The sequence below is a fragment of the Scyliorhinus torazame genome, chromosome 15 (genome assembly GCF_047496885.1).
Source record: "Scyliorhinus torazame isolate Kashiwa2021f chromosome 15, sScyTor2.1, whole genome shotgun sequence".
NCBI lineage: Eukaryota > Metazoa > Chordata > Chondrichthyes > Carcharhiniformes > Scyliorhinidae > Scyliorhinus > Scyliorhinus torazame.
In genome coordinates, this window is record NC_092721.1 from 128,345,737 (window position 1) to 128,359,269 (window position 13,533).

The 13,533-nt window shown below is 44.7% G+C and overlaps 1 protein-coding gene across 3 annotated transcripts in view; it reads left to right on the forward strand.

The window, feature by feature from the left end:
- Positions 1–13,533, forward strand: part of dync2h1 (dynein cytoplasmic 2 heavy chain 1) — an 866,357-nt gene that overhangs the window by 35,319 nt on the left and 817,505 nt on the right. For all 3 annotated transcript variants that reach the window (XM_072476728.1, XM_072476730.1, XM_072476729.1), the window contains exons 3-4: positions 5,590–5,760; positions 8,504–8,642. In XM_072476728.1, the coding sequence (XP_072332829.1) occupies positions 5,590–5,760; positions 8,504–8,642 (310 nt within the window). The remainder of the gene's footprint in view (positions 1–5,589; positions 5,761–8,503; positions 8,643–13,533) is intronic.

Here is a 13,533-nt window from a genome sequence, read left to right on the forward strand (position 1 = left end):
ACCCGCTTTCTGCCTACCTCCTTTTTTAAACAGTGGTGTCACGTTTGCTGATTTCCAATCCGCCGGGACCACCCCAGAATCTAGTGAATTTTGGTAAATTATCACTAGTGCATTTGCAATTTCCCTAGCCATCTCTTTTAGCACTCTAGGATGCATTCCATCAGGGCCAAGAGACTTGTCTACCTTTAGCCCCATTAGCTTGCCCATCACTACCTCCTTAGTGAGAATCGTCTCCAGGTCATTGCCTCATTTCCATCACTCATAGAACATAGAACAATACAGCGCAGTACAGGCCCTTCGGCCCACGATGTTGCACCGAAACAAAAGCCATCTAACCTACACTATGCCATTATCATCCATATGTTTATCCAATAAACTTTTAAATGCCCTCAATGTTGGCGAGTTCACTACTGTAGCAGGTAGGGCATTCCACGGCCTCACTATTTGGGTAAAGAACCTACCTCTGACCTCTGTCCTATATCTATTACCCCTCAGTTTAAAGTTATGTCCCCTCGTGCCAGCCATTTCCATCCGCGGGGGAAGGCTCTCACTGTCCACCCTATCCAACCCCCTGATCATTTTGTATGCCTCTATTAAGTCTCCTCTTAACCTTCTTCTCTCAAACGAAAACAACCTCAAGTCCATCAGCCTTTCCTCATAAGATTTTCCCTCCATACCAGGCAACATCCTGGTAAATCTCCTCTGCACCCGCTCCAAAGCCTCCACGTCCTTCCTATAATGCGGTGACCAGAACTGTACGCAATACTCCAAATGCGGCCGTACCAGAGTTCTGTACAGCTGCAACATGACCTCCCGACTCCGGAACTCAATCCCTCTACCAATAAAGGCCAACACTCCATAGGCCTTCTTCACAACCCTATCAACCTGGGTGGCAACTTTCAGGGATCTATGTACATGGACACCTAGATCCCTCTGCTCATCCACACTTTCAAGAACTTTACCATTAGCCAAATATTCCGCATTCCTGTTATTCCTTCCAAAGTGAATCACCTCACACTTCTCTACATTAAACTCCATTTGCCACCTCTCAGCCCAGCTCTGCAGCTTATCTATATCCCTCTGTAACCTGCTACAACCTTCCACACTATCGACAACACCACCGACTTTAGTATCGTCTGCAAATTTACTCACCCACCCTTCTGCGTCTTCCTCTAGGTCATTGATAAAAATGACAAACAGCAACGGCCCCAGAACAGATCCTTGTGGTACTCCACTTGTGACTGTACTCCATTCTGAACATTTCCCATCAACCACCACCCTCTGTATTCTTTCAGCTAGCCAATTTCTGATCCACATCTCTAAATCACCCTCAATCCCCAGCCTCCGTATTTTCTGCAATAGCCTACCATGGGGAACCTTATCAAATGCTTTGCTGAAATCCATATACACCACATCAACTGCTCTACCCTCATCTACCTGTTCAGTCACCTTCTCAAAGAACTCAATAAGGTTTGTGAGGCATGACCTACCCTTCACAAAGCCATGCTGACTATCCCTGATCATATTATTCCTATCTAGATGATTATAAATCTTGTCTCTTATAATCCCCTCCAAGACTTTACCCACTACAGACGTGAGGCTCACCGGTCTATAGTTGCCGGGGTTGTCTCTGCTCCCCTTTTTGAACAAAGGGACCACATTTGCTGTCCTCCAGTCCTCTGGCACTATTCTTGTAGCCAATGATGACATAAAAATCAAAGTACGAAGTCTTACAACACCAGGTTAAAGTCCAACAGGTTTGTTTCGATGTCACTAGCTTTCGGAGCGCTGCTCCTTCCTCAGGTGAATGAAGAGGTCTGTTCCAGAAACACATATATAGACAAATTCAAAGATGCCAAACAATGCTTGGAATGCGAGCATTAGCAGGTGACTAAATCTTTACAGATCCAGAGATGGGGTAACTCCAGGTTAAAGAGGTGTGAATTGTACCAAGCCAGGACAGTTGGTAGGATTTCGCAGGCCAGATGGTGGGGGATGAATGTAACACTCATGTGTGCGGCCTCAACCGGGACCTGGGATTCATGGATATTTTAGTACAATTGTATAGGGTGTTGGTGAGGCCACACTTGGAGAATTGTGTGCAGTTTGGGTGTTCTTTCTGAGCAAGGATGCTCTTGCTGTGGAGGAACTGCAGCAGAGGTTTACCAGGCTGCTTCCTGGGATGGTGGGACTGTCATATGAGGAGAGAGTAAGTTGGTTAGGATTATAAGGGGATCTCATAGAACCTTTTAAAATTCTTTTAAAATGTTTTTATTATAAATTTAGAGTACCCAATTCATTGTTTCCAAACCTTTTAGATCTGAGGTGAAGAGACATTTCTTCACCCAGAGAATGGTGAGTCTGGAATTCACTCGCACAGAAAGTAGTTGAGGCCAAAACGGTGTGTAATTTCAAGAAGGAATTAGATATACCTCTTGGGACTAAAGGGATATGAGAGGAAGGCGGGATCAGGGTATTGAATTTGATGATCAACCATGATCATAATGAATGACTGAGCAGGCTCGAAGGGCTGAATGGCCTACTCTTGCTTCTATTTTTCTATGCATGTTTCTAACTACCTGCCCTTGACATTCAATGGCATTGCCATTGCTGAATCCCACATCATCAAAACCCCAGAGGTGACTATTGACCAGAAACTTAAGTGAACCAGTCACTTAAATGCTGTGCCTATCAGAACAGGTCAGAGGCTGGAAATTCTGTGACGAGCATATCGCCTTCAGATCCCCAAAACTGCCCACCATCTGAAAGGCATAATGAACACACTATCCCGTCTGAACACCACCGCGTCCAACAGTCTAGCCACGTCGCCATCTTCGAATCATGGAGTTGGTCTGCGCAGTGGCATAGCTGCGTGCTGTCTGGGGTTTGCTCTGCGGGATTGGTTTATGTGCTGCTCTCACTCGTTAGCAGGGAGCTGCTGTGCACAGACCAGGTGAATCAGCTGGCAGGACAGTTATTTCCAACACTAAGCCCGTGGGGCATCATTACCGGCTCCAATTGCTTTAAATGCCAGCAGCGGACTCGCCGGGTCAGCAGTCGGGAAGCACCTGGCAATTCCCGTTTGCTACTCACTAAGAAACGTTCACGTTATATTGCGCCCAAAGAGTCTATGGAGGGATATAGACAGGTTAACTGAGTCGGCAAAAACTTGGCAGATGGAATATAAATGTAGGAAAATGTGAAGTTATGCACTTTGGTAGGAAGAACAAAGAAGCTGAATGTTATTTAAATGGCAAAAGTTTGCAGAAAGCTGCAGCACAAGAGGGATTTGCAAGTTCAGAAGATAATAGGGAAGGCAAATGGAATGTGGACTTTTATTTCAAAGGGATTGAAGTATAAAAATAGGGGAGTCTTGCTAAAACTATACACTGCATGAGTTAGACCACATTTGGAATACTGTGAATAGTTTTGGTCCCCTTATCTAAGGAAAGTTATACTGGCATTGGGGGCAGTCCAGAGAAAGTTCACTAGGTTGATTCCTGGTGAGGGGAGGATTTTCTTATGAGATGAGGTTAGATCGGTTAGGCATGTAGTCATTGGAGTTTAGAAGAATGACAGGCGACCATATTGAGACAGATAGGATACTCGGGGGACTTGCCAGGGTAGATGGTGAGAGGTTGTTTCCCTTTGTGGGAGAGTCTAGGACCAGAGGGCATAATCTCAGAGTAAGGGGACACCCATTTAAGAGAGAGATGTCGGGATGGATTCTCCATACCCTCGCGCCAAAATCGCGGCCGGAGCGGAGCATCAATGTTCCTGCAAGAAATCAGGACCGGCACTGGTTTCGTGATTCTACGGGCCCCGAGAAGCGGCATATTAGGGGAGTACGCCACGCTGCCTGGGATCTACTTGGGGCCATTGCCAGAGGCCCGCTCAGCCATTCTCAGCCCCCGACCGTTCGAAGTCCCACTGGTGTGGAACTAATGTGCTCCGGCCGGTCGGGATACTCGCGTGGTGGCTGCGGACTCAGTCCACAGCCGCCCTAGTTGGAGACGGGCCGATCGGAGGCCGGGGAATGTTTGTGCGGGGATTGAGGGTTGAGCGCGTGGCCGATCGGGGAGTCTCTTGGGTCCAGCTCCACGGTCCCATGGAGCACGGCGCAAGATCAACTCTGGGTCCCTGCTAGCCTCCTGCAGGCCTAGAAACTTGTGTCCCTTTGATGCCAGTTTTTCTGGCCTAAAACTCTACCGCTTTGACGCCGGCGTGGGGACATAGTCCCAATAATGGATAATCCAGCCCCAGGAATTTTTTCTCTCCAGAGGGTAGTGAAGCTGGGGAATTCTTTGCTACGGAGGGCTGTGGAGGCTGGGTTGTTAGTATGTTCAAGGCTGAGGTCGACAGATTTTTAATCAGCAAGGGAATCGAGGGGTATGGAGATAAAGCAGAAAATGGAGCTGAGGATTATCATATCAGATCAGTCATGATCTCATTGAATGGTGGAGCAGACTCAATGAGCCAAATGGCCTACCTGCTCCTACGTCTTATAGTCTCATGATCACCGTGGGTGTATCTACACTGTAAAGACTGCAATGGGTCAAGAAGGTAACTCACCAGCACCATCTCACGGGTAATGAGGGATGGGCAATAAATGTTGGCCTTGTCTGCATTGCCCACATGACATGAGTGAATTAAAAAACAACTAGCAGTTTTTCATATTTGAAATGATAGTTCAGCAGGAAGAGCTGCTGCAAAGAAATGATATTTGAGGCACCCAGTTTTGTTTGGTAGTATTCACACTTTTTAATGATACCAGTATTGTAAAGAAGACACCGGTTAGTTTGCAAAGTCAGTAAAACCCCAAACAGATAATTGAACATTTTGCTGAATTTTGTGGGTCACCTTGAAATCTGGGACACTGGGGCCAGAAGTGGGAACTGACCACACCCTGGAACGTGGGGGAGCCCTGGCGTGGTATTGTGCTAGCAGCCAATTAAGAGGCTGTCACCAGGTCACCATCCAGGTGAGGACTGCAGCTCATCGCCAAGTGCTGCTGGCTTAATCACAGGGCTGGCAGCTCCAGGTGAAGTATTTTGAGGAAGCCAGGAGTTGGCGGGCAGCCTGGGGGTTAGCGGTAGTGAAATGGTGTTGCCGCTCGAGTGACAATTGCTGCTGAGGAATCTTTTCATGGGCCATGGAGTGCTCATAAAGGAGGGCCTCCTCCCCTTAGAAACCTACTGAGTGGCTGCCAGTGTTTGCTTGTTGTGAGAATGGGAAGTGCCCTTATGAGACCACTTAAATGGTGCAATTGGCTGCCTGATGTGTGGCTGAGATGCCAATCTCCCCACCACAGGCAATAAGCTATATACATCTCCCTACACCATATTGCCAACCCATGCTCCTGCCAGCCCATCACCAATGGGTCTGGAAATTCAGCCCACCTTGTCTGGAATTCTTGTCAACATTAGAGCTGTAGTGAAAAACATTCTGAGTTGTAAATGTTGTACATCTGGAAATGAAAGAAGATATAGGAGTCATAATTTTAAGATCAGTGTTTTGTAATTCTGGTACCTGTTTAGAAATTTGATATGGCATTTAGTGATTCTGGAATGTAATCTTTTTCAATTGTAGGTTGAACCAGGTAACAAAGAGGACAAAATACTGGTCTTCTTTAAAATGCGTCCAGATGTCATTACTGAGGATAATCTACACAGCAATATACTTGTGTCATCCATGCTGGATTCACCTATAATTGCTCTTTACCAAGCAATACGTCAAATATTTGCGCCAGTACTTTTAAAGGTGGGTATTCAAACCTCCTATTAAACAGCCACTTTTATAATCTGATGCCTGGTGAAATAAATGAACTATGCTTTTTTTTTTAGCTTTATTTGTATCCATGCCTGTTAATTTGTACTGTACAGTTCCTTTGCCATAAGTATATAATTTGTAGGAAGCAAAATGCATTTGTATCAGTTAATGTTTTGATAATGGGTAAGTATGTTTAGAGAGAACTTCAGTAACCAGCAAATAATAGTTTAAATTTGAACTAGATATTATTAGTCTTCCTGAATCCTGTAATTTTCCATGTTACATTTGTGCAAATAAAGTAGCAAATAGGATAGCTAGTATATGAAAATTGCAGTACATCATTTAACCTTTCAGTGCTGGTTAACATTTGTGTGTGAACTGTGCATTATTAATTATTCACATGGGACCCGCCCTGTTGTGCCAACATAAAGTATGCACGCATACCTTTATTGGAACTTGCACTGGCCATTTTAATTTAATGGCCCCCATTTAATGGCCCCCATTTAATGGCTCCCCCACGTTCCAGGGTGTGGTCAGTTCCCACTTCTGGCCCCAGTGTCCCAGATTTCAAGGTGACCCACAAAATTCAGCAAAATGTTCAATTATCTGTTTGGGGTTTTACTGACTTTGCAAACTAACCGGTATCTTCTTTACAATACTGGTATCATTAAAAAGTGTGAATACTACTTTAGCAGTCAAGGGCATTCAGCCTCTGATCTCCGGGTAAGCGTTCTCCAAGGCGGCCTTCAGGACCCGCGACAACGCAGAATCGCCGAGCAGAAACTTATAGCCAAGTTCCGCACACATGAGTGCGGCCTCAACCGGGACCTGGGATTCATGTCACATTACATTCATCCCCCACCATCTGGCCTGCGAAATCCTGCCAACTGTCCTGGCTTGAGACAATTCACACCTCTTTAACCTGGGGTTACCCCATCTCTGGATCTGTAAAGATTTAATCACCTGCTAATGCTCGCATTCCTAGCATTGTTTGGCATCTTTGAATTTGTCTATATATGTGTTTCTGGAACAGACCTCTTCATTCACCTGAGGAAGGAGCAGCGCTCCGAAAGCTAGTGACATCGAAACAAACCTGTTGGACTTTAACCTGGTGTTGTAAGACTTCGTACTGTGCTCACCCCAGTCCAACGCCGGCATCTCCACATCATTTTAATTTAAGCACTGAGTATGTGCCCTGCTGTAAATTGAAATTGGATACTTTTATAGGGATGGTACATAAAAGTAGGAAATTCTTGCTACAACTGTATAGTGCATTAGTGAGATCACACCTAAAGTATTGTGAAATAGACTTTATCTCCTTACTTGAAGAAGGACCTACTTACATTGGAAGCTGTTCAGAGATGGCTTGCAAGGCTAAATTTTTGGATGAAGGGCTTGTCTTATGAAGAAAAGTTGACCAGTTTGGGCCTATATGCCCATTAAGGTTTAGAAGAATGAGTGGTAATCTTATTGAAACATACATGATTTGGAGGGGGCTTGACAGGATAGATACTGAGAGCAAAAAGAAAATGCTGGAAAATCTCAACAGGTCTGGCAGCATCTGTGGGGAGAGAAAAGAGCTAACGTTTCGAGTCCAGATGACCCTTTGTCACAGCTTTGACAAAGGGTCATCTAGACTTAAAACATTAGCTCTTTTCTCTCCATACAGATGCTGCCAGACCTGCTGAGATTTTCCAGCATTTTCTTTTTGGTTTCAGATTCCAGCATCCGCAGTAATTTGCTGTTATCCAATAGATACTGAGAGGATGTTTTCCTTCATGGGAAAATCTACAAGTAAGAGAAACAGTTTAAAAATAAGGGGTCTCACAATTAAAATGGAGATGAGCAATAAGGACAGCACGGCAGCATAGTGGTTAGCACAATTGCTTCATAGCTCCAGGGTCCCAGGTTTGATTCCTGGCTTGGGTCACTGTGCGGAGAATGCACGTTCTCCCCGTGTGTGCGTGGGCTTCCTCCGGGTGCTCCGGTTTCCTCCCACAGTCCAAAGATGTGCAGGTTAGGTGGATTGGCCATGCTAAATTGCCCTTAGTGTTGGGTGGAGTTACTGGGTTATGGGGATAGGGTGGGGGTGTAGGTGCTCTTTCCAAGAGCCAGTGCAGACTCGATGGGCCGAATGGCCTCCTGATTACTCTAGAGGGTCGTTAATCTTTGGAATTCTCCACCACATGGTGCAGTGGAGGCTGGATTGCTGAACATATTCAAGGCTGAGCTAGCCAGAATTTTGATTTACAAGGGAATCCAGGATTATTGGGTGCAGGCACCATGATCTTATTCACTGGTGGAGTGTGCTCAATGGCCAAATGGCCTATTCCTATTTTTTGTTTTTTATGATATTTTATTATGATCTTGTAACCGCATTGTTCTATAGGGAATTGGCATGAACTAAATGGCCCCATTTTCTGGCCTAATAATTATCATCTCCTCATAATGCATGATGTCAGGAAAAATCCACCTTCTGTGGGCTCTGACTTGCTGCCCATTGTTCCAAACTTTTAATGGGCTACCAATATCTACAACTTGAATTACTCTCGTTAAACATTTTGTTGACTACCTGATTTGATCAAAGATATAGAACTGTTTGGTCTTTATAAATGTTCAGTTGAATATACACGTGAAATGGAAATATTTACAGATGGAGATAGCTTTTTCAAAGAGCTAGCAGAATACAACTGTAGGATTCTATGATTAATATATTTTCTGATTTTAACTTTAGGATGAGAAATGGAGTAAAAGTTTTGATCCTAAACTGCAGAATTTACTGACTCAACTTGAAGCAGGCCTAGGATCTATTGTAAGACACTCCGATCATTGTCAAAGTGGCACTAAATTTGGTGGAGAACTGGACACTTCAGGTTTGAAATTCAATCATTGGAATAAAATCACATTTAAAGAGTTTATAGTATACTTTTCCCATTTTTCGCTACTTTCTCTTCATGGATGTTGTAAACTAGGTCATGGACTTGATCCTGATTGTAGGCAGTGCTGTCTAACCATATCAAGATTTGATTTAAGCAGAATAGAATAAATTACACCTCTCTAGCTCTTCATTCTATACAATCTTTATGCTGTCCAAGTAGAATGGACAAATTCAGACTACTGAAGGATGTGTGCGTGCTTGTCCCATGACTCGGGTAACTGCCCCTCTGTCCACCCCACCCTCCTTAACTTTTAATGCGTTCTTCATTCAATCTTTTCTGGTCTTCTCTGCACTCATTGAAAATCTCAAATTAAATTGTTCCATGTTTGGAGAGGGTGAATAAATAATAGCAGAAATGTAATACTTTTGAATGTATGGGAAATACTAGTTTATACTACAAATGAGATTTGTTGGGCAGCATCTAAACTGGATAAAAATTGTCAACCGGGGTGATGAGGAGTGAACACTTTCACTGATGGCAATATTTATGTGTAATGCAAAATTACAACACACAGGGATTTGCTGACTAGAGAATCCTAGCATCCTAATTTTGTATTTGAGGTCTACCAGTAGTCCACTGGGCAAAACTGTCAAAGCTCATACACAAAAGAATTGTGACTTTTTTTGTGCAATAGATTGAGGAGATTTTCGAGCTTTTTAATGAAGCAACATCATAAACTTCAAAGCCATTTCACATTCCTTAGTTGTAGCCAATTCCAACAAAGGTTTGCAGCATTCTGCTTCAGGCAAAACAGTTTTGGAAATCCTTTAGCATATACAATACATTTCACATCCAAACAGAAGATGTCCATCTTAACATATTTCCTGATCAACAGCCTTGACCACTTCCCATGAAAAATGGGCAGAATGCAGGTGGGCTACCAACTAACGGCCTCATTGAGATGTTTAGAATAAGGGGATTCGAAAGGGTAGATAAGGAGCAATCATGCTGGAAAGCTTTTAAAACCAACAGCAGGCTGACCAATTGCACAGGCACCCATACAGCTGCTGTTGGAAGCATGACTCATCTTTTTTTTGAAAGATAATTTATTGAAGGCATATCCAAAGCATATAGAGAATACAAAAACAGGAAGTCCATAATATTAAACAATAAACACCGCATAACATACGGGCAGCACGGTAGCATTGTGGATAGCACAATTGCTTCACAGCTCCAGGGTCCCAGGTTTGATTCCTGGCTTGGGTCACTGTCTGTGCGGAGTCTGCACATTCTCCCCGTGTGTGCGTGGGTTTCCTCCGGGTGCTCCGGTTTCCTCCCACAGTCCAAAGATGTGCATGTTAGGTGGATTGGCCATACTAAATTGCCCTTAGTGTCCAAAATTGCCCTTAGGGTTGGGTGGGGTTACTGGGTTACGGGGATAAGGTGGAGGTGTGGACCTTGGGTAGGATGCTCTTTCCAAGAGCCAGTGCAGACTCGATGGATATAACCCTATAACAATACAATATAACAGGAGACCCCTATATATATACAAATATGATGCCAACGCCCTCAACAAATAAAGAGTAAACATTTTTATTTCTTAGTGAAACAAAATAATGTAAACCCCCACCCCTTAACAGTCAACAAAATTACTATCCCCCCCACCTCTGACAGTCTAGTAGTTCTTGACAAAGGTCGATGAACATCTTCCGCCTCACAGAGAACCCTTCATCCGAATGTCCAATGGCGAACTTGATTCTCTCCAAATGAAGAAACTCAGTAAGACCTCTGCTTGAACTCAATAGTCTGGAAATAGGATTCTAGTGTTGCTGACTTTATTTTATCCCCATGTTCTGGAATTAAGTTGGATGTATGGAGATTTTCCAGATTAGCTGTGAGCTGCACTGCAAATTCCTCTTTTCATTCAGGCTGATTTATGGCTGAGACATTGATCTTCTTCCTCGTGGAATCTTTGATCTAGCGATGTCTTGGTGGTAGGTTAATGTTCATCACCGATTGTATAAGTTGGTGATTTGTCCAGCAGGCATTAATCCCCCACATGTATTAAGAGATACAGACATCACTTTGACTTGAACAATGACATAATCCAGGAGGTGCCAGAGCTTTAATGTAGGATGCCTTCATGTGGTTTTGTATTTGTTCTTCTGGTAGACAAGGGTGTTTGTTGTAATGAAGCCATGCTGATCATGTTTTGTCAACAGAAGGACACACGTTGCATTGACTTTCCCACCCTGTTTTTCCCAATGGTTCCTTTCCTGACAATGGAGTCATGACCAATTCTGGCATTAAAGAATCCCGAAGGATAATCTTCCTTTGGGATGGCAGGAAGAATTTCATTAGGGACAGAATTTCCTTAACACCTTCATTGGAGTCAAGCATTGATGATGGTGGCACATTAGTTATGGCTGAGGTATAGGTGAAGCCATTCATGAGCCATTCATATGTACAATTGAGGAGTTTTGGCAGTGCATCCAAGCTCTGATTATCAATGGCAGAACCATCACTCTGGAGATGTGGGTCACTGTCAGCTTTTCCTTCTGCTTGCTCCTTCAGCTGAGCCTCCCCAAGAAGGCGGGTCATTTTGAGGACAGTTTAGTCTTGATAGTTAACGTGATATGGTTGTTGTTGTTCTTTCCATATGGTCACACTTGAGAATATTGTTGACCGTGAAAACCTTTCTCGATTGGCTCGGACGCATGCAAGAAAACACACCCTGTCTGCTGTAACTCTATTTTATTTGGGTATTACGATCTTCCAAACGGAATATGAGTCAGAGTCGCAGATGAGCTCTAGATATTGTCCTCCCTAGTGAAGGAGGCTGGCCAGGCTATGATCACTTGATGTAGATATCTTCTTCTCTCAGTTCCGAGCTCAGGGCGCCTTCTTCTCCGATGGTTACTCCTGGGGACTCCCAGTTGTCACTGACTACGTGCTTCAATGTTCCTTCTTTTATACAGATTCTGCTAACACTGAGTCATGATAAACACACACCTGGCCTGCGTTCCATTGTCCCATCAAGACTTAATAGAAATAAACAGGATACTCCTGTTTGAGCAGGGCAATTCAATCGAGATCCATTATCCTTTGAAACATTCTTGTCCGACCACCTACCAGCCCATTATGGAGTCTGGTGGTCTCTTTGTTCATCATTCGTTCTCATAGAATCATAGAATTTACAGTGCAATGCTGCCTACGGCGCTGAGGATCTGGGTTTGAATCCCGGCCCTGGATCACTGTCCGTGTGGAGTTTGCACATTCTCCCCGTGTCTGCATGGGTTTCACCCCCACAACCCAAAGATGTGCAGGATAGGTGGATTGGCCATGCTAAATTGCACCTTAATGGAGAGAAAATAATTGGGTACTCTAAATTTATAAAAAGAAAAGAGTTTACAGTGCAGAAGGAGGCCAGTTGGCCCATCGAGTCTGCACCGGCCCTTGAAAAGAGCACCCTACTTAAGCCCATGCCTCTACCCTATCCTGTAACCCAGTAACTCCACCTAACATTTTTGGACACTAAGGGCAATTTAGAATGACCAATCCACCTAACCTGCACATCTTTGAACTGTGGGAGGAAACCGGAGCACCAGGAGGAAACCCATGCAGACTCGGGGAGAACGTGCAGACAGTGACCCCCTGGAGCTCTGGAGATTTGTCTGCCTTCAATTCTATTAATTTCCCAAAAACCATTTCTTTACTAATTCTAATTTCCTTCAGCTCCTCACTAAAACTTGTGCTTCTCAGAACTTCCGGTACATTATTCATGTCTTCCTTTGTGAAAACAGAAGCAAAGTACAAATTTAGTTCCTCAGCCATTTCTTTGTTCCCTGTTATGAATTACCCCATTTCTGACTGCAAGGGGCCTACATTAGTTTTCAGTAATCTTTTTCTCTTTACATACCTATAGAAACTTTTACAGTCAGTACCTTGCCCGTGGTGGCTGTTCAGGTGGTCACATGGACGCAGCAGGATCTGAGACTGGTGAAACTCTGCCACATGCTTTTCATGTGGGGAAAGGAATGCAGGGTCCCCACCTGTAGCCCTGCAGCCTTTTGCCCAGAAACTCTTGGAGCTCAACGTGCAGGGCGGTGTCATATTGTGGGGAGCTCGCGTAGTCATTCCGCCGCAGGGTTAGGAGTCCTTGCGCTGAAGGACCTACCCAGTGGTCATCTGGGTGCCTCTAAGATGAAGATGCTGGGTATTGGGTGCTCTGGTTTCCTCCCACAGCTCAAAGATGTGCAGGCTAGGTGGATTGGCCAGGTAAATTGCCCCATGGTTAGTTAGGGTTACTGGGTTATGGGGATAGGTTGGAGGCATGGGCTTAAGTAGGATACTCTTTCCAAGGGCCGGTGCAGACTCAATGGGCCGAATGGCCTCCTTCTGCACTGTGAATTCTATGATTATAGTAGTTATGTCTGGTGTCCTGGCATCGATGGGGACATTGAGAGGACCGTATGCAGCTGCCCGGTGTGCCAGGAGCATCAGAGTCTCCCACCGGCGGCCTCCCGTCACCCCTGAGAATGGTCGGACACCCATGGGTGCGGTTACAAACGGACTTCACAGGGCCTTTCATGGGTCCATGTTCCTTGCCACTCGAAGTAGCTTGTGTGTACAGGATGGCCTCGACAACGCCCAGAGCCGGTGCTCATACAGCACCCATGGGGTCACTGAGGTACTGGTGACGGACAATGGGTTGCCCTTCATGAGTGAGGAGTTTGCCATGTTTGCAAAGCGGAATGGCATCCAGAACATCAGAACCACCCTGTACCATCCCTCATCTAACGGTCTGGTGGAGAGACTTTCAGAAGGGACATAAAAAAGCAAACCACGAGCTCCATGGACATGCAACCTGCGCGGTTCCGTTTTA